The sequence below is a fragment of the Mobula hypostoma genome, chromosome 6 (genome assembly GCF_963921235.1).
Source record: "Mobula hypostoma chromosome 6, sMobHyp1.1, whole genome shotgun sequence".
Taxonomy (NCBI): Eukaryota; Metazoa; Chordata; class Chondrichthyes; order Myliobatiformes; family Myliobatidae; genus Mobula; species Mobula hypostoma.
In genome coordinates this window covers 102107708-102130144 of record NC_086102.1, presented here as the reverse complement: position 1 = coordinate 102130144, position 22437 = coordinate 102107708, and the positions used below count along the sequence as shown (strand labels likewise).

At 41.3% G+C, this 22437-nt stretch overlaps 1 protein-coding gene across 1 annotated transcript in view; it reads right to left on the bottom strand.

Moving 5' to 3' along the window:
- Positions 1 to 21585, bottom strand: part of LOC134348734 (sterol 26-hydroxylase, mitochondrial) — a 47965-nt gene extending 26380 nt beyond the window's left edge. The window contains exon 1 of the mRNA XM_063052537.1: positions 20861 to 21585. Coding sequence (XP_062908607.1) covers positions 20861 to 21103 — 243 coding nt within the window. The 5' untranslated portion in view covers positions 21104 to 21585. The remainder of the gene's footprint in view (positions 1 to 20860) is intronic.
- Between the last annotated feature and the right edge of the window lie 852 nt (positions 21586 to 22437).

Sequence of the window (22437 nt, the reverse complement as noted above, 5' to 3'; positions counted from 1 at the left end):
AGTTAAACTATCAACCAGGCTGAACAGTATATCAATAATAATCAAAAAAAAGTATTAAAGCCTTTTTTTATGGAAAAAAGAAAAAAAAGAAACTCTACTAACTAAAACAGAGAAAACCCCTAATAACTAAAAAAAAAGGGGGAAAAAAAACCATTTGGAGCACAAACCCGGAGCTATGCGCCATACAAGCTTCCATCAAAAAAATAGACATCAAACCGCCAACTAAATCCATATACCCAATCAGGAAAGGACCATCTTTATTAACTCAAGTCAAATGATAATAACGGGCAAAACAACCCCACCTTTTCTCAAAGTCAAACTTAGGATCAAAAGTTCGACTTCTAATTTTTCCCCAAACTAAGACAATAACATCACCTGAGAGAACCATTGTAAAAAGTGGGAGCAGAGGCATCTTTCCATTTGAATAAAATAGCCCTTCTAGCCAATAATATGACAAATGCAATTAGGTATTGGTCTGATATAGAAATACCGTGAATATGTTGAGGAATTATACCAAACAAAACTGTCAATTTATTAGGTTGTAAATTGATTTTTAAAGCTTTGGAAATTGTAGAAAAAATAGATTTCCAAAATTGTTTCGATACAGAACACCACCAAAACATATGTGTCAATGTAGCTATCTCAGTTCTGCATCTTTCACACTGACTATTTACATTAGAAAATATTTTAGACAATCTCTCCTTTGTCAAATAATAATGATGTACAATTTTAAATTGAATTAGAGAATGACTGGCACAAAACCAGCTTCAAAATTCGCAACCAATCATCCGTTATCAAGGTCATATTAAGCTCTCTTTCCCAATCTTGCTTAATCTTAAGTAAAGGATAATTATCCTGTTGCAATAGTAAATTATAAATTTTCCCAATAAAACCTTACACTAAAGGGTTCATTTTTAAAATAATGTCTAACAGGTCAGAGTCTTGTATATATGGAAAATTACTTAAATATTCTTGTAAGAAATATCTGACCTGAAAATATTGCAAAAAATGTGAATATGAGAGAGAGTATTTAGTTACTAATTTCTCAAAGGACATCAAATGACCTTCTTGAAACAAGTCCATAAAGGAAAAAATTCCTTTATTCCTCCAAAGAGAAAAGGTAGGATCATTAAGTGAAGGTTTAAATAAATAGTTTTGATAAATTAAACTAAAAAGGTTAAATTTTTAAAGATTAAAAAACTTACGAAACTGGTACCAGATTTGTAATGATTGATTAATCATAGAATTTATATTTAGAATAGAAATTTTGGCTAATTGTACAGGTAAAGGAGCTCCTAATAACGAAGTTAAATGAAGTTGTTTCACAATTTTCAATTCCAAATCAACCCAAGATGGTCGTTCCTTTTTATCGGTCCAATATAACCAAGAACACGCATAACGTATATTAACCGCCCAATAATACATTCTTAAATTAGGCAAAGTAAGACCTCCATCGTTTTTTTAATTTTTGTAAATGGCATTTTCCAATTCTTGGTCTTTTATTATTCCAAGCAAAAGATGAAATAATAGAGTCAACCTGATCAAAAAACTTTAGTTAGAAAAATAGGAATGTTTTGAAATACATATAAAAATTTTGATAAAATCATCATTTTAACTGCATGAATTCAACCTGTGACAAAAGACCCAGTTATCAGAAGATTGATGCCGATAAGAGGACAATGGGGGAACATTCAAAATGCTAATAAGAGAGAGACGAGAAAGATTACCGAAAGGAGACACAGTTCCTTGTCAGAGACCGGTTGCTTTGAAACCTGAACTGTTTGAAGTTTGATGGACAGGCAATACCCCAGCAGGGGGATAAAAGGGACAGGTTCGCTAAGGCAAAGGATACACACGACACCACGAGGTAACGAGACCCTGGAAGCAGTGTGCCCCCACAAGTTGGTGAGAGTTTTGGAGGTCTGGTCGCGGGACCAGCCATAGACGCACAGGGTGGAATAGTGCGGTCGGGCGGGAACCCGGTGTGTGTGTCCACCCTTGCCTGGGTGCCGGGTTCACCGCAGAAGAATGATCATATCTGGAACGGAGGAGTCACAGTCGGTGACCTCAGAAGACATTACAAAGGGCTCGCCCGAAAGCTAACTGCGAGGAATATCAAAGGTCTGTTTAGAATTCGATTTGCATATTCATTCTCTCTCTCTCCCCAACTGCACGACGGCAATTACTGTGAACTGAAACTGGACTGAACCCTGTCATTTATGACTGAACCATTTTACCCCTAGACTGCGATAGAGCTTGATTGATCCTATTATTTTAGTTCTGTGTACATGCGTGTTTATTCATTGCTAACCTGTTGCATTTATATCCTTACTATTAGAGTACTGCATTGCTTATTTCTTTAATAAAACTTTCTTAGTTCCAGTAATCCAGACTCCAACTAAGTGGTCCATTTCTGCTGGTTTGGCAACCCAGTTACGGGGTACGTAACAGACCTACTAACGAAAGTGTTAAGTGGATTCCATCTAGAAAAAAATTGCTTCATAAAATCCACTAAGGGAATTAAATTAGCTCTATAAAGGTCTCCATAATTTTTAGTGATGATAATACCTAAATATTTAATTCCTAACTTTTAGAGGAATGTCATCATATATAGAAGCGGAATCATTTAAAGGAATTAATTCACTTTTATGCAGTTTAATTTATATCCTGAAAACAATCCAAATTCATTTAATAATTTCAATAAGCTAGGAATATTCTTCAGGATTTGAAACAAAAACCAAAAGATCATCCGCATAAAGGGAGATCTTATGAATAGTCCCATTTATAGAAATTCCTTGAATATTTTTAGCTTCACGAAGTGCAATAGCCAAGGGTTCCAACATCAAGTTAAATAACAGAGGACTTAACGGACATCCTTGTCTCATACCCCGGGAAAGTTGGAAAAAGGGGGATCTACAGTTATTAGTGATAACAGTGGCAACAGAGCTTTTATATATCAATCTAATCCATTTATTAAAATTAGTACCAAAGCTAAATTTCTCTAAAACTTTAAATAGATATTTCCATTCAACTCTATCAAATGCCTTTTCAGCATCTGGAGAAACAACACATTGAGGAGTCTTAGAGAGGGATGAGTATATAATATTTAAGAATCTCCGAGTATTAGAAAAAGAATAACGGCCTTTTATAAAACCCGTTTGATCCTGAGAAATAATTTTAGCTAGTATATTCTCCATCCAATTAGCCATTATTTTTGAAAGAATTTTGGCATCCACATTTAATAACGAGATAGGTCTATATGAAGCACAATCCGTAGGGTCTTTATCTTTCTTAAGAATTAAAGAAATAGAAGCTTCATAAAATGTGAAAGGTAACTCTCCTAATAGAAAAGAATCTTTAAGCATTTCCAACATATAAGGAGTAAGCAAACGTTCAAATTTTTTTATAAAATCCTACAGTAAAACTATCCAATCCAGGAGCTTTACCAGACTGCATTGAAAGAATAGCTTTCTGAATTTCTCTTTCAGTAAAAGGAGCATCAAGAATTTGCTGATCTTCAACAGATATTCTAAGAAAATCAATCTTTTATAAAAAGGCATACATATTAGAAGGGTCAGCTGGAAACTGAGATTTATAGAGTTCACTTCAATAATCTTGAAAAATGTTATTAATATCTTCATAATTACAAGCTAAACTACCATCTCCCTTACGAATTTTTAAAATTTGTCTTTTAGCTCTAACTGCTTTAAGTTGAGATGCTAATAGCTTGTTACTTCTATCTCCAAACATATAAAATTGACTTTTTAATTTAAGCAAATTTCTTTCAATAGGATAAGTTAATAGTAAATTATATTGTGATTGAAGTTCAACCCTTTGTTTAAATAAATCAACATTAGGGGAAACTGCATAAGTATTATTCAGATCTTTAATTAGTTTGGAAATTCTATCTAACTCTATCTTTGTCTGTTTCTTGAGTTTAGCCAAATAAGATTATCTGGCCTTGCAAATATGCTTTGAGTGTATCCCATATAATCAATTTCGAGACATCTCCCGTATTATTAAAAAGAAAGAAATATTTTATCTGAATCTCTATAAATTTAACAAAGTCCGAACTTTGTAATAAATTTTCTGGAAAGCGCCAAGGCAAGTTTAAAGTACTAACATCATTTAAGTCAGAAGTGAAGCTTAAAGGCACATGGTCCGAGACTGCAATAGCATCATATTCACATTTCTGGACTTTGGACAAAAATCGGATATCAGCTATAAAATAATCAATTCTCGAATATTTATTATGAACATGTGAATAAAAAGAATAATCTCTGTCATTAGGATGTAAATTTTTCCAGATTTCTATCAAACCATAATCAATTAACAAGGATTAGTAAGTGTTGCCGAACGACTCAGAAGCTGCTGATTGGATGAACTTTTGTCAATCAAAGGGTTTAAACAACAGTTGCAGTCACCTCCAATCAGCAGCATATATTCATTTAAGTCTGGTAATAAACCAAATACATTTTTTAATAAGGATCATCTACATTAGGTCCGTATAGATTAACCAGGACAATTTTTCTATTACAAATTGTTCCTTTAATAATTAAAAATCTACCATTATTATCTGAAACAATGTCTTCTTGAATAAAAATATTAGATTTAATAAAAATAGATACTCCCTTTGTTTTATTTTGACAAGTAGTATAGTATTGAAGGCCCTTCCATGTTTTAAAAAATCTATTTTGATCGCCCGTTCTGATATGCGTTTCTTGAGCAAAAATTATATCGGGCTGGAATCGATTAAGTGTCTTCCTTCGCTTAATAGGGTGATTCCAGCCACATACATTCCAGCTAATAACGTTTACCTGTTTAAGTACCATTGGATATCATTCTTAAACACGACAATACACGCATACCATTGCGGGCTAATCAAAGATGGCGGTGATGAACATAACCAAATAGAAAATGCGCATGCTCCGGAACTCCATAATGGAGAAAAATACAGGAAGTGTGTGTGGAAAAAAATCCCACAATAACCCCCAAAATACAAAAATACCCCCAAACCTCCCACCATCCCCAAAGGAGGAAATCCGGCAAAAGAGAGAAAAAGCCGGAACGCATCCCCAAGAGACATAAGAACGGAATTCCGCGTGCCGCTCAATTTAAATAATGATTAAAAGATTTTTCTCCCAATTCTCCCCTCCCGCTCACAAAGAAAATACGTAACCTTAAGATAAGAAAGCCCAGCAAAGAAAGAAATGTTTATACTTAATCATTGAAAATAAGCTAAAGGAATGCGAAGACAGTCTCCAAAGATGCCAAAACAATACTATTAACCCAAACAGTTTAATCTCTAAAGAGAGAAAAGCAGCGCCGTTACTCTTTAACTTACTATCTTATTTAACAAAAGAATTAAAGCTAATTATCTATTACTAAACACTCCATAAAATAAGAAAAAAATCTATATAAACTGCAAGCAAACTATCACTTAATAAAGAAAAAGAAAAATAGAAACAGATAATCAAACCAGTTCACAATCTATCCACTGTATTAATTCACTCCGTATACTAAACAGTCTTCCAAAAAAGTCATTCTTTAGTCAAACCAAGAAGATCACCTCTTCTTTAAGTAATCCATCGATCAAAAGATATCTTCAGCATACCGAAATCTTCAAAACCTGTTTTCTTTCAGAAAATTATTCAGAAACTCTAATATCCTTCATACATCAGCCGATTCCACAATAGAATTGACAAAATCCAATGCCACTTGGGGATCCAAGAAGACACGAGGGGTAGAATCTTTAGGAAATAACTTCAGTCTCGCTGGATATCTCAGGGATGGAAAAAGTCTTTTTTCGTGAGCGATCTTCATGACCGATATGAATTTGATCCATTGTTCCATAACTTCCCATGGATAATCTTCATAAAAACTGATCTCGGAACCGTTAAATTTAAAAACTTTGTTTTCTTGCACATTTTATGATTTGGTCTTTAACTTTAAAGCGAAGAAAGTTGACTAAAATTGGTCGAGCTTTATCTGACAAAGTGAAAATTCCGTGAGCTCTTTCAATATCGGGAGGCTGAGATAGAATATCCGGGAACAGAGATTGAAACAGATTGGCAAAATAATCCAATAAATTCCCATTTTCGGAGCCTTCCTGAAGACCCAGAATACGAATGTTATTCCGACAAGACTTTGCCTCTAAATCGACAATTTTGCGTTGAGCCTGTTCCAATCGGGTTGAAATATCCTCAATCTGACGTTTCGATTCTTTAAAGTCAGTATTCAAGGAAAGAATATTTTCCTCAATAGTCTGTAAACTCTGTCGGAACGACTTCAACTCAGAAGTGTTATTGTCCATTTTGTTATTGAGACCCATCAACGCACGTTCCAAACGCTCAGCCCAGACAGGCATATCTCCTGATTTTTCTTTCGAAGTTTTTCCCTTTCCATTACTGGGTTCAAAAAGCTGTTTTCCACTTCTTAAAGGATACGACATAATGACCACTATTACCCTCTAAGATCCAAAAAATAAAAGTTGAACAATTCAAGGTTTAGACTGGGGAAAGGGGGAATTAAAGGCAGCCACAAAATTTATGTGTTACTCCATTGAGCTACAGGCAGAAGTCCTCATCGATGAAAATTACTGGTAGATACAAAGCAGCTTCTTTATTCAACAAAACAAGGTACAGCAGGCATCATACAGAGATACTTTCAGTGGAAAGGTCTGCTGGCCCAATGTGGGGCTCGATATTTATTTGCTAAACACAAAGACAATTCCATATTTACAAAGTATAGGCAATGCTTTCTTTTGAAACTACATGCAAATTTCACACCTTCTGATTCATATCCATCCCACAGACGCCAGCAGCGTCTGGACTGGGATCCACAGCTTTTAGGAATGCATTGTCCCAAACTGAATTCACAATACATTATCAAGGAACAGAAGACTGTGCCCAAAGCCATTTGCTGAATGTAAATGACCTAGACACAAAAATCACTCTAAAATATCCACCTTGATTTGCCCCCTGACAGCAAACACCTCCTCCTTTATAATCTGTATGGTGTCCATGAGGTCGAAGCCACTTTGCCTCACTTCTGTACTCAGGGAACAGACGCAGAGTGTACAGATGCAAAAAAATGATTTAAGATCTCCACTATCTTTTCTGGCTCCATATATAGATTACCATTCTGATCTTCCAGAGAACCAATTTGATCCCTTGTTCTTAACATATCTATATCTATAGAATCCTTTAGGATTCTCCTTCTTGTCAGCTAAGGCAATTCATGCCTTCTTTTAGCCCTCCTGATTTCTTTCTTGAGTGTTCTCTTGCATTTCTTATACTCCATAAGCACCTCATTTGTTCCTACCCACCTATACCTGCTATGCACCTCTTTTTTTTTCTTGACCACGACCTCAATATCTCTTGAAAACCAAGGTTCCCTAAATCTTTTCCTACATCCAATAACTTTATCTTTTTATCTTGACAGGCACATACAAGTTTTGTACTCCCAAAATTTCACTTTTGAAGGCTTCCCACTTACTAAATATATCTTTGCCAGAAAACAGCCTGTTCCAATTCACATTTGCCAGATCATTTCTGATATCAAAATTAGCATTTTTCAATTTACAATCTCAGCCCGCAGACCAGATCTATCTTTCTCATATTTACTTCAAAACTAATGGCATTGTGGTCACTAGATGCAAAGTGTTCCCTTTCACGAACTTCTGTCATCTGCCCTGTCTCATTTCCTAATGGCAAATCAAGTATCACGCACTCTCACATTGGGACTTCTAAGTACTGATTAAGGAAATGTAGCTTGGAGAAAAATACACATGCAAGACAACAAATACTTTTCCGGGTCTTAAATTCCTTTATCTGTTTTAGTTGTTTTATTGCAGAAAGAGGGTGTCACAACAAAAACAAGAAAATAAATTTTTAAAAGTTCCCGTCATTACAATCTCATTTTAGCTTCGGACGACATCCTTGTAACGTATGCAGTAGGAAAATAACTAAACCAAAATATACAAAACCAGTACGGTAGTGACAATTATTTGGCACATACGTGCTTAACTTCCAAACACATATAGGCTAGACCTTGAAATGCTTTGTCCTCGTTCACACTAGCAGGCTGATTAAGGAACTTCGCAATCACGCTATCCAATGCTAATCAACTTACTCACAAAAATCTTTCCTCACCAAACCTGGGAAAAGCATTCGAATGTCACCTTTCTAAACGTGGAAACTCTTCATTCTACTCCACCCATGCAAAATGGCATCACCGTTTTCTCTTAAAGGCACAGGCAGCTATTTTAGCATTACCAAGGTGAATACATAAGTGCACTTTAACAATAAAAAATGATATTAATGGTCACCTGTTTACAGAAACTTTCCTGAACACATTTGACAAGCAATACCTCATCTAGTCCTTTGATAGTATGGGAGCCCAGGCAATATGTGGAAACTTAAAATCACCTACTATAACAACCCCATGTTTCTTTTAACAGTCTGCAATCTCTCTACAAATTTGTTCGTCTAAATCCCCCCAACTGTTGGGTGGTCTGTAATATAGCCCCATTAATGTGGTCATATCTTTCTTATTTCTCAGTTCCACCCATAACTCCTCACGAGCTGAGTTCTCCAGTCTGTCCTGATGGAGCACTGCTGTGACACTTCCTATGACTAGTAATGTCACCTGTCCTTCTTAAATCCCTCCCACTCTGTCACATCTAAAACAACAGAACCCCAGAATATAGAGCTGCCAGGTGTTGATCCATACCCTGAACTCATCCGCCTTTCCTACGATACTTCTTGCATTGAAATATATGCAGCTCAGGACATTAATCACACCATGCTCAAATCTTTTGATTCTTGACTTCGTCTGAGGTCTTACTGACATCTTCTCCACAACTCTCCACTAAATGTTCTGGCACTGTGGTTCCCGTCCTCCTGTAACTTTAGTTTAAACCTCACCATGCACCATTATCAAACTTTCCTGCTAGGATATTAGTCCCCTCCAGTAGTTCAGATGCAAACTGTCCCTTCTGTACAGGTCCCACCTTTCCTGGAAGAGAGCCCAATGATCCAAAATTTCTATGCCTTCACTCCTGCATCAACTCCTTCGTTAAACTGTATAATCTTCCTAGTTCTGGCCCCACTAGCATGTAGCATGATTAGCAATCCTGAGATCACAACCCTGGAGGTTCTACCCTTTAACTTAGCATCTAACTCCCTAAGCTCCCTTCGTAGAACCTTGTCACTAGTACCCACATGGACCATGACTTCCCACTTAAGAACACTGAGGATTCATTCAGAGATGTCCCAGACCCTGGCACCCGGGAGGCAACATACCATCTGGGAATCCACAAATCCTCCTTTCTGTTCTCCTAGCCAATGAATCCCTTATCACCACACCTTAGCTCTTCTCTCCACTTCCCTTCTGAGCCACAGAGCCAGACTCAGCGCCAGAGACCCGACCACTGTAACTTTCCTCTGCTAGGCCATCCCTCCCCAACACTATCCAAAGTGATACACCTGTTGTTGAGGGGAATGTCCACAGGGGTTCTCTGCACTGGCTACTTAACCCCTTTTGCCTTCCTGACTGTCACCCATTTTCCTGAGACTTGCATCTTGAGTGTAACTACCTCTCTATATGTACTATCTATCACCCCTCATTCTCTACACTCATGGTGGTGTGCTCAAACACCATGTATAAACTTTTCAATAATACCATTGTTGTTAGTAGAATCTCAGATGGCAACAAGGAGGCATACAGGAGTGAGATGGGTCAGATGGTTGAGTGGTGTAGCAATAACAATCTTGCACTTGTTGGCCAGAAAGAATTAAAATCTGCGGAATAGCCAAATGGATTGAGCCAAGGACTGTGCAAAGCAGACAAACCAAATGCCTTTGTTCTTGCCAAATGGTCAAAGGAATGGAGCTTCCTATTTTGTGAGACTGTTCTTGTGGCCACTGCTTTGTGAACTGTTTAACATAGAAACAGAAATCTACAGCACATCACAGGCCCTTCAGTCCACAATATTGTACTGACCATGTAACCTACTCTAGAAACTGCCTAGAATTTCCCTACCACATAGCCCTCTATTTTTCGAAGCTCCATATACCTATCTAAGAGTTTCTTAAAAGACTTTATCATATCCACCTCTACCACCGTCACCGGCAGTGTATTCCACACATCCACCACTCTCTGCGTAAAAAACTTACCCCTGATATCTCCTCTGTTCCTCTTTCCAAGCACCTTAAAACTATGCCCCCTCATGTTAGCCATTTCAGCCCTGGGAAAAAGCCTCTGTGTATCCACAAAATCAATGCCTCTCATATTATACACCTCTGTCAGGTCACCTCTCATCCTCCACCATTCCAAGGAGAAAAGGCCAAGTTCATTCAACCTATTCTCATAAGGCATGCTCCCCAATCCAGGTAACATCCTTGTAAATCTCCCCTGCACCCTTTCTATACTTTCCACATCCTTTCTGTAGTGAGGTAACCAGAACTGAACACGGTACTCTGTGGGGTCTAACTAAGGTCTTATATAGCTGCAACATTACCTCATGACTCTTGAACTCAGTCCCTTGGTTGATGAAGGCCAACACACCATATGCCTTCTTAACAACACTGTCAACCTGCGCAGCAGCTTTGAGTTTCCTATGGGCACAGACCCCAACATCTCGCTGATCCTCCACACTGCCAAGAATCTTACCATTAATATTATATTCTGCCTTTAAATTTGACCTACTGAAATGAACCACTTCACACTTATTTGGGTTGAACTCCATCTGCCATTTCTCAGCCCAGTTTTGCATCCTATCGATGTCCCATTGTAACCTCTGCAACCCTCCATACTATCCACAACACCCTCAACCTTTGTGTCATCAGCAAACTTACAAACTCACCCTTCAACTTCCTTGGTTTCTAAAACTCACAAAGAGGAGGGTTTCTCAGAACAGACCCCTACAGACCTCCTGGACCCTAGCAGCTGGGAGGCAACACATGATCCTGGTGTCTCTTGCTGCTGCAGAATCTCCTATGTGTCCCCCTAACTATCGAGTCCCTCATGACTATTGCCTCGCCTGACTTCACCTACCCTTCTGAGGCTCAGAGCTGACCACAGTGCTATTGGTCTGGCTGCCGCTGTATGCCCAGATAGGTCATGCCCCTCAGCAGTATCCACAGAGGTAGAGCTGTTGCTGAGGGGAATGGGCACAGGGAGGACCTGTACTGACTTCCTTCTCCCTTTACCTCTCCGTTTAGTGCTCTGTTCAGTTTCCGGTCCTGACCTCATTTTCCAAATAGGAAGCTGTTTATTGTTTAGGTAGAAATAGCAGATTTGTGAAAGGACAGCCTGAGGCCAGAATTCAGCTGACCTGGCTAAACTGGTTTCAAATAAGACACAGCATGTCATATGCACACAAGGTGCTGGAGGAATTCAGCAGCTCACACAGCATCTATGAAAGGGAATGTTTCAGACTGAAACTCTTCATCAGGACTAGAAAGAAGAAGCCAGAATAAAAAGGGTGGAGGGGAGGGAAGGGATACATCTGGCAGGTAATAGAGGGAGGAGGTGGCTGAATATGAGGGTGAGAGTGGGATGAAATAGGAAGCTAGGAAGGGAGGTGGAAGAAATAACGGGGTGAAGATGGAATATTATAGGAGCACTCAATGGATCCGGAGAAACATTCAAAATGTTAATGAGAGAGGAGAGAGAGATAATGGAAAGAGACACCAGTCCGAGTATTGACAGACCGATTGCTTTGAACCTGAACTGTTTGAAGTTTGATAGACAGGCGATACCCCAGCAGGGGGATAAAAAGAACAGGTTCGCTAAGGCAAGATGCACACCACGAGATCATGAGATAACGAGACCCTGGAAGAGCGGTGTGCCCCCACAAGTTGATGAGAGTTTTGGAGGTCTGGTCGCGGGAACCGACCATAGACGCACAGGGTGAAAAGGTACGATTGGCGGGAACCTGGTGTGTGTGTCTGCCCTTGCCTGGGTACCGGGTTCACCGTGGAAGAACAGTCATATCTGGAACGGAGGAGTCACAGTCGGTGACCACAGAAGACATTAAAAGGGTTCGCCCGAAAGCTAACTGCGAAGAACAAAGGTCTGTCTGAATCAGATTTGCATATCAACCTCTCTCTCTCTCCAATGGCACAACAGCGATTATTGTGAACTGTAGTAAGCTGAACTGAACTCTGCGTCACTTGAGACTGATCATTTTACCCCTAAATTGCGATAGAGCTTATTTGATTCCTATTACCCTAGTTCTGTGTACATGTGTGTTTTATCATTGCTAACTTGTTGTATTTATATTCTTACGATTAGAGTACTCTGTTACTTATTTCTTTAATAAAACTTTCTTAGTTCCAGTAATCCAGACTCCAACTAAGTGGTCCATTTCTGCTGGTTTGGCAACCCAGTTACGGGGTACGTAACAGCATTTACCCTCAATTTTGTACACCTCTATCAAATCTCCTCTTAATCTTCTGCATTCTAAAGAATACAGCTCTAACCTATTCAATCTTTCCTTATAACTCAGGTCCTCCAGTCCCTGCAACATCCTTGCAAATTTTCTCTGTACTCTTTCAACTTTGTTTACATCTTTCCTATAGGTATGTGACCAAAACTGCACACAATACTCCAAATTAGGCCTCACCAATGTCTTGTACATCTTCAACATAACATCCTATCTCCTGTACTCAATACTTTGATTTATAAAGGCCAATATGCCAAAAAGCTTTCTTTATGGCCCCATCTACCTGTGATGCCACGAATTATGTACCTGTATTCCCAGGTCCCTTTGTTCTACCACACTCCTCAGTGTCCTACCATTCACTGTGTAAACCCTACCCTGGCTGGTCCTACTGAAATGCAAAACGTCACACTTGGTCCGCATTAAAATCCATCAAGCATTTTTCAGCCCATTTTTCCAGCTGATGCAGATCCTTCTGCAAGCCATGATAGTCTTCCTCACTGTCCACCAAACCCCCAATCTTTGTGTCATCTGCAAACTTGCTGACCCAGACAACCACATTGACATCCGGATCATTGATATAGATGACAAGCAACAAAGGACCCAACAGCAGTCCCTGCTGCACTCCACTAGTCCCAGGCCTCCAGTCAGAGAGCCAACCATCTACTACCACTCTCTGGCTTCTCCATCAAAGCCAATGTCTAATCCAATTTACTACAGGTGTCCCCCACTTTTCAAACGTTTGCTTTACAAAACCTCACTGTTACGAAAGACCTACCCTGTTTTCGCTTTCAGAAGGTGTTTTCACTGTTACGAAAAAAAATTCAGCGCGCGATAAAAGGCAGACCGTTCCCCGAGCAGCCGCTCTCCCCCGGATTGGGAACTGCTTTGCTTTAACACATGCCTGTGAGCAGCCGTTTGCAAGATGAGTTCTATGGTATCGGAAAAGCCCGAAAGAGCTCGTAAGGGTGTTACACTTAGCGTAAAACTAGACATAATTAAGCGTTTCGATCGTGGTGAACGAAGTAAGGACAACGTGAGTTTGGCTTGTGGAAGCTGACGAAGATGATGTTGACAACAGGAATTCTGCAGATGCTGGAAATTCAAGCAACATACACCAAAGTTGCTGGTGAACGCAGCAGGCCAAGCAGCATCTCTAGGAACAGGTGCAGTCGACGTTTCAGGCCGAGACCCTTCGTCCTGACGTCGACTGCACCTGTTCCTAGAGAAGATGATGTTGAAGAGGTTTTGGCATCCCATCACCAAGAACTGACAGATGAAGAGCTGATGCAATTGGAAGAAAAAAGGATAACAATCGAAACTGAATGAGTAATGATAAAGTACGACGTTAATTTTGAAAGGGTACGTCAGTTTAGGGGATATTTGCAGGATGGTTTCAGCCCTTATTAAAGAACTGTGTGATAGAAAAATGCGCGAGGCTCAGCAGTCAAGCAAGCCTTCCACATCAGCCACAGCAGACGACGAACCTCAACCTTCGACATCAAGGCGGGCAGAGGTAGAAGAAGATGAGCCACCTGCTGTAATGGCAACAGACAACGAGATGACACCCCAGTGTCCCATCACCCCAGCACCCAGGCCACAGAGAGCTACTGATTCGCGAAAATGCAATGGTAGCCGGGACGCACACAGCACATCTTTAAGAAAAAAGCCGAAATAAACATGCTAATTAATTAGGCACCGCCTAGCACGTAATTGTCGGCCCAGATCGGTGCCGATGCAATCAGCAATCGCCTCTGATCTGCGCCAACATTTACGTGCCGGGCAGCACCTAATTAATTAGCATGTTTATTTCAGCTTTTTTCTTAAAGATGTGCTGAGTGCCTCCCGGCTACCCCTGTGTGCTTCGTGGTTCAATATCTGTTGGCAGCCTGGAGGGTGGGGGCCACTGCACCACCCAACCTTCAACGACTCAGTCTAACACACCATCATCAGTGTGCTTGGCGCTGTCCCGATTCCCATAAGTGATACTACACTGTACATACATTATTTCTACTTTATATAGGCTGTGTATTTTTACGTGTTATTTGGTAGATTTGGCAGCTTCATAGTTTAAAGGTTACTGGAGAACGTGATTTTGCCAACAGCACTTGCGTGAGATTTTCTGCCAAGAGCACTTGCGTCAGATTTTCGCTATGGAGAACTGTGCAGGCAATCGTTGTAGAGAAGTATTTCTACTTTATATAGGCTGTGTATTTATCATATCGTTCCTGCTTTTACTATATGTTACTGTTATTTTAGGTTTTATGTGTTATTTGGCATGATTTGGTAGGTTATTTTTGGGTCTGCGAATGCTCACAAAATTTTCCCATATAAATAAATGGTAATTGCTTCTTCACTTTATGACATTTCAGCTTACGAACCGTTTCATAGGAACGCTCTACCTTCAGATGGCGGGGGAAACCTGTACCTCATCCTGAATGCCGAGCAACTGAATTTTTTAGACCAGCCTCCCACACGGGTCCTTGTCAAATGCCTTACTGAAGTCCATGTAGATAACATCCACTGCCTTCCCTTCATCCACTTTCTGGTAACTTCCTTGAAAAACTCTACAAGATTGGTTAGACATAACCTACCACACATGAAGCCATGATGACTATCCTCAATCAGTCGATGTCTATCCAAATACTCATATCTGGTCCCTTAGAATACCTTCCAATAACTTTCCTACAACTGATGTCAGACTCACTGGCCCATAATTTCCTAATTTATGTTTAGAGCCTTTTTTTCAGCAGTGGAACGACATTGGCTATCCTCCAATCCTCTGGTACCTCTACTATCGCTAAGGATGTTTCGAACATCTCTGCTAGGACATTGGCAAATTCTGCACTTGCCTCCAGTAGAGTCTGAGGGAACATCTTGTCAGACCCTGGGGATTTATCCACCCTGATCTGCCTCAGGACAGCAAACACCTCTTCCTCTGTAATCTGTACAGGGTCCATGAAGTTGATGCAGCTTTGCCTCACTTCTATATGCTTTGTGTCATTTCCTGAGTAAATACAGATGCAAAGAATTCATTTCAGATCTCCCCCATCTGTTTCATCTCCACACATAGATTACCATTCTGATCTTCCAGAGGGCCAATTTTGTCTCTTGCAATGCTTTGGCAGTTAACATATCCACAAAATTCTTTAGGATTCTCCTTCACCTTGTCTGCTAGAACAACTTCATGTCTTCTTTTAGCTCTCCTGATTTCTTTCTTAAGTCTTCCCTTACATTTCTTGTCCTCCATAAGCACCTTATTCATTCCTACTTGCCTATACCTGCTATGCACCTCCTTCTTTCTCTTCACCAGGTTCTCAATATCACATGAAAAGCAAGGTTCCCTACACTTGTTATCCTACCTTTTATTCTGACAGGCACATACAAGCTTTGTACTCTCAAAATATAATTTTTGAAGGTTTCCACTTTCTAAGTACACCTTTACCAGAAAACAGCCTGTCCTAATCCACACTTGCCAGGTCATTTCTGTTACCATCAAAACTGGCCTTACTCCAATTTATAATCTCAGCCCATGGACCAGACCTATCATTTTGCATATGAAACTAATGGCATTGTGGTCACTTGATACAAAGTGTTCCCCTACACAAACTTCTGTCACCTGCCCTTCCGCATTTCCTAATAGCAGATCCAGTATCACATGCTCTCTTGTACGTACTGATGAAGAAAACTTACCTGAACACATTTGACAAACTCTATCCCTTCCAGTCCTTTGATAGTAAGAAATTCAAGTAAATATCTGGAAAGTTAAGATCACCTCCTATAACAACCTTGTGGTTCTTGCAACAGTCTGCAATCTCTTTTCAAATTTGTTTCCCTAAATCCTAGCACTGTTGGGTGGTCTGAAATATGCCCCATTAACATGATCATATCTTTCTTATTTGAGGTCTGGCCCCTACACGTGTAGCATACAGGCCCACCGGTGTGTGGACATGCCCTGGTGCTTGTGAACCAGATCCCCAGCAACGAGTAAATGGCCCCACTACCTTGCAGGCAGCCTCGGGAGAGACGAAGGCTACAGGAGTAATGTAGATAGCAAATCCAGAATGGAGACCCTCAGGCAGCTGGACATCATTGAACATCCTTCTGGCAGCTCCTGCAGCCAAACTAGTGCCAAACATATTGCTTCATAAGCTTTCCTTTGGATTGTACTGTTGAGGTTGGGGGGTGGGGTGGGGTGCGAGGTCTTGACAACTGGGCATCTCAGGATCTCCGTACCTTCCACCCAGGCTTGTGATGATGATTATCATCCATTGTCCTTCGAGACAGGTGTATGCCTTTCTTATTTCTCCCATTTTTCTCAGTTCCAACCTTAACACCTCACTAGTCGAGTTCTCCAGTCTGTCCTGACGGAGCACTGGCGTGACATTTTCCTTGATGAGTAACACCACCCCATTTAATCTCTCCCACTCTGTCACATCTAAAACAACAGAACCCCAGAATATTGAGCTGTCAGTCCTACCCCTCCTGCAAACAAGTATCACTAATGGCTGCAATATCGTAATTCCATGTGTTGATCCATATCCTGAGCTTATCTGCCTTGTTTACGATGCTTCTTGCATTGAAGTATATGCAGCTCAGGACACTAGCCGCAGCATGCTCAATGTTTTGATTCCCGACTTTGTCTGAGGTCTTACCAGCATTGTCTGTACAATCTCTCCACTAACTGTTCTGGCACTCTGGTTCCCATCCCCCTGCAACTCTATTTCAAACCCCACTATGCAGCATCAACAAACCTTCCTGCTAGGATATTAGTCCCCCTCCAGTTCACTGTAAACAGTTTCTTCTGTACAGGTCCCACCTTCCCTGGAAGAGAGTCCAGTGATCCAAAAATCTGAAGCCATCCTCCTGCACTAATCCTTAGCCAACTGTTAAATTGTATGATCTTCCTGTTTCTGACTTTACGAGTACATGGCATGGGAAGCAATCCTGAGATCACAAGCCTGGAGGTCTTGTCTTTCAACTTACCACTTAACTCCCTGAATTCACTTTGCTGGACTTCATCACCCGTTCTATGCATGTCATTGGTACCAAAGTGGACCACGACCTCTGGCTGCTCTCACTCCCACTTAATGCTACGGACTTGATCCTTCATCTGCAAACTTGTGAATTTACATGAATATCACTTATGAAAATAATGAATTACAAGGGTTCCAACACCAGTTGCTGCAGTATACCACTAGCCAGTGGCCACCATTCCAAGAAACAACCTTCAAACCTGTATCCACCTAGCCAGCTCTTCTTTCTACTGCTGACTGGTATCTGATCTCCCAACTTCCCCACCCTGAAGTCCACAATTAATTGCTTGGCCATGCTGACATTGAATGCAAGGTTGTTGTTCTGACACCGCTCAATCATAGAAACATAGAAAATAGGTGCAGGAGTAGGCCATTCGACCTTTCGAGCCTGCACCGCCATTTATTATGATCATGGCTGATCATCCAACTCAGAACCCCGCCCCAGCCTTCCCTCCATACCCCCTGACCCCCGTAGCCACAAGGGCCATATCTAACTCCCTCTTAAATATAGCCAATGAACTGGCCTCAACAGTTTCCTGTGGCAGAGAATTCCACAGATTCACCACTTTCTGTGTGAAGAAGTTTTTCCTAATCTCGGTCCTAAAAGGCTTCCCCTTTATCCTCAAACTGTGACCCCTTGTTCTGGACTTCCCCAACATTGGGAATAATCTTCCTGCATCTAGCCTGTCCAATCCCTTTAGGATCTTATACGTTTCAATCAGATCCCCCCCTCAATCTTCTAAATTCCAACGAGTACAAGCCCAGTTCATCCAGTCTTTCTTCATATGAAAGTCCTGCCATCCCAGGAATCAATCTGGTGAACCTTCTTTGTACTCCCTCTATGGCAAGGATGTCTTTCCTCAGATTAGGAGACCAAAACTGCACACAATACTCCAGGTGTGGTCTCACCAAGGCCTTGTACAACTGCAGTAGTACCTCCCTGCTCCTGTACTCGAATCCTCTCGCTATAAATGCCAGCGTACCATTCGCCTTTTTCACCGCCTGCTGTACCTGCATGCCCACTTTCAATGACTGGTGTATAATGACACCCAGGTCTCATTGCACCTCCCCTTTTCCTAATCAGCCACCATTCAGATAATAATCTGTTTTCCTATTTTTGCCACCAAAGTGGATAACTTCACATTTATCCACATTAAATTGCATCTGCCATGAATTTGCCCACTCACCCAACCTATCCAAGTCACCCTGCATCCTCTTAGCATCCTCCTCACAGCTAACACTGCCACCCAGCTTCGTGTCATCCGCAAACTTGGAGATGCTGCATTTAATTCCCTCATCCAAGTCATTAATATATATTGTAAACAACTGGGGTCCCAGCACTGAGCCTTGCGGTACCCCACTAGTCACCGCCTGCCATTCTGAAAAGGTCCCGTTTATTCCCACTCTTTGCTTCCTGTCTGCTAACCAATTCTCCACCCACACCAATACCTTACCCCCAATACCGTGTGCTTTAAGTTTGTACACTAATCTCCTGTGTGGGACCTTGTCAAAAGCCTTTTGAAAATCCAAATATACCACATCCACTGGTTCTCCCCTATCCACTCTACTAGTTACATCCTCAAAAAATTCTATGAGATTCGTCAGACATGATTTTCCTTTCACAAATCCATGCTGACTTTGTCTGATCATTTCATCGCTTTCCAAATGTGCTGTTATCACATCCTTGATAACTGACTCCAGCAGTTTCCCCACCACCGACGTTAGGCTAACCGGTCTATAATTCCCCGGTTTCTCTCTCCCTCCTTTTTTAAAAAGTGGAGTTACATTAGCCACCCTCCAATCCTCAGGAACTAGTCCAGAATCTAACGAGTTTTGAAAAATTATCACTAATGCATCCACTATTTCTTGGGCTACTTCCTTAAGCACTCTAGGATGCAGACCATCTGGCCCTGGGGATTTATCTGTCTTCAATCCCTTCAATTTACCTAACACCACTTCCCTACTAACATGTATTTTGCTCAGTTCCTCCATCTCACTGGACCCTCTGTCCCCTACTATTTCTGGAAGATTATTTGTCCTCCTTAGTGAAGACAGAACCAAAGTAATTATTCAATTGGTCTGCCATGTCCTTGCTCCCCATAATCAATTCACCTGTTTCTGTCTGTAGGGGACCTACATTTGTCTTTACCAGTCTTTTCCTTTTTACATATCTATAAAAGCTTTTACAGTCCATTTTTATGTTCCCTGCCAGTTTTCTCTCAATCTTTTTTCCCCTTCCTAATTAAGCCCTTTGTCCTCCTCTGCTGAACTCTGAATTTCTCCCAGTCCTCAGGTGAGCCACTTTCTCTGGCTAATTTGTATGCTTCTTCTTTGGAATTGATACTATCCCTAATTTCTCTTGTCAGCCACGGGTGCACTACCTTCCTTGATTTATTTTTTTGCCAAACTGGGATGAACAATTGTTGTAGTTCATCCATGCAACCTTTAAATGCTTGCCATTGCATATCCACCGTCAATCCTTTAAGTGTCATTTGCCAGTCTATCTTAGCTAATTCACGTCTCATACCTTCAAAGTTACCCCTCTTTAAGTTCAGAACCTTTGTTTCAATCATCCAATCTTTCTCACTCCTGTATGCCTCCTTGTTGCCATATCAGATTTTACCAATTCCAGTGGTGTAATTTGCAAATTTACAAATGGCGCTTGAGCTGTGCCTAGCCAAAGAGTCATGGGTGTAGAGAGACTAGAGCAGCAAGCCAGTCACAATGGACAGACCCCACTTGGAGTACTGTGCTCAGTTCTGGTCGCCTCACTACAGGAAGGATATTGAAGCCATAGAAAGGGTGCAGAGGAGATTTACAAGGATGTTGCCTGGATTGGGGAGCATGCCTTATGAGAATAGGTTGAGTGAACTCGGCCTTTTCACCTTGGAGCAACGGAGGATTAGAGTTGACTTGATAGAGGTGTACAAGATAATGAGAGACATTGATCGTGTGGATCGTCAGAGGCTTTTTCCCAGGGCTGAAATGGCTAGCACGAGAGGGCACAGGTTTAAGGTGCTTGGAAGTAGGTACAGAGGAGACGTCAGGGGTAAGTTCTTTACGCAGAGAATGCTGAGTGCGTGGAATGGGCTGCTGGTGGCGGTGGTGGAGGCGCATACCATAGGGTCTCAAGAGACTCCTGGATAGTTACACGGAGCTTAGTAAAACAGAGGGCTATGGGTAAACCTGGATAATTTCTAAGGACATGTTCGGTACAGCTTTGTGGGCCGAAGGGCCTGTATTGTGCTGTAGGTTTTCTATGTTTCTAGTGTGAAATTGCATCTAGTATTAACATCCACAGCGTGGCACTGGCAGGGGTTGGGGAGGGCGTCAGCTTCACGGGACGGGCCAATGAAGTCTGTCAGCAACACCTTACCTGTAATTCGTGTGTTTTCTCGTAGAATCCCTTAATGAAGTACCAGTAGGTATTCGAGAGTAAACCGTAACTGGGAATGTCCTGAACGTTCTTCTGATCCCGCACGGGTGGCTCGGTCACGGCACCCAGATCCACCGGCGACCTGGCGCCCGACTTGTACCGAAGAGAGGGGCAGATGACACGGATTCCGAGCAGCAGCCGGTTCCGAACCGAGAAAGAGCGCAGGGAGTGGGTCCAAGACATTTCCAGAGCGGTCACAGCCACTGGCGTGAATCTGGCTTCTCCTGGCGAGACCCTGATTCCTAAAGTCACGGCAGGAACCGATCCAACTGTTCGCAAACAGCGAATCAACGAAGTCCTCTTAAGAGTTTCAATTTTCCTCCCACCTCCCACAAACACCAGTCAAAGCACTTCCGCCTCACTCAGAATGTTAACGTTTTAATCGGATCACCGAAACCTGGGAAACTATTCTAAACCGGTGCCGCGGATAATTCTGCAAGACAAGCAACCCCCGCGTTACGGGGGGAGGAGGGTTATTTTATAAATCATGTAAGGATGAATTCATGTAAACGCGGTTGCTGCCTATTCTCGCTCCTCTAGAATACCGTAGGTCAATTATTTGGCCGATTCTAACCTACTGGATCTCTCCTGCGCTTGGTTACTGTCGAGGTAACAGAGCTGGGGCCAACATGAAGTTAATCACGATGGTAGAGTCAAAGGTTCAATACCACACAGAAACAGGTCCATTGATCAAAATTCAAAGTTAATTTATTATCAAAGTAAATGTACGTCACCATATCCAACCCTGAGGTTCATTTTCTTGAGGGCATTCACAGTAAATACAAAGAAACACGGCAGAATCAATAAAAGACAGCACACAAGGCAAACAACCAATGTGCGAAATGCAAATACAAGAAAAACAATAAATAATATTCAGAACATGAGTTGCAGAATCCTTGAAAGTGAGTCTTTTGTATCTCTGAGATCCCCTCAGATCCACTTTAAACCTCCTCCTTCAACTTAAAATACACCGTCTTGTGGTAGAGACCCCCATGGTGAAACAAAGCACAGAACATAGAACTGGGAAACCCACACAGTCACAGGGAGCAAGTACAAACTCCCCAGAGACAGTGTGGACAGTTGAACCAAGGTTGCTGACACTGCATTAATGTAATGCTAACTACTGCCCAGTCAGGCAGTGCATGTCAGATTCTATACAGTCTTGAACATAGAATAGTACAGTACAGTACAGGCCCTTCGGCCCACAATGTTGTGCCAACCCTTAAACCCTGCCTCCCAAATAACCCCCCACCTTAAATTCCTCCATATACCTGTCTAGTAGTCTCTTAAATTTCACTAGTGTATTTGCCTCCATCATTGACTCAGGCAGTGCGCCAACCACTCTCTGAGTAAAAAAACCTTCCTCTAATATCCCCCTTGAACTTCCCACCCCTTACCTTAAAGCCATGTTCTCTTGTATTGAGCAGTGGTGCCCTGGGGAAGAGGCGCTGGCTATCCACTCTATCTATTCCTCTTGAGATGAAGGAAATTCTTCCTCAAGTTTATTCTAGATCTTA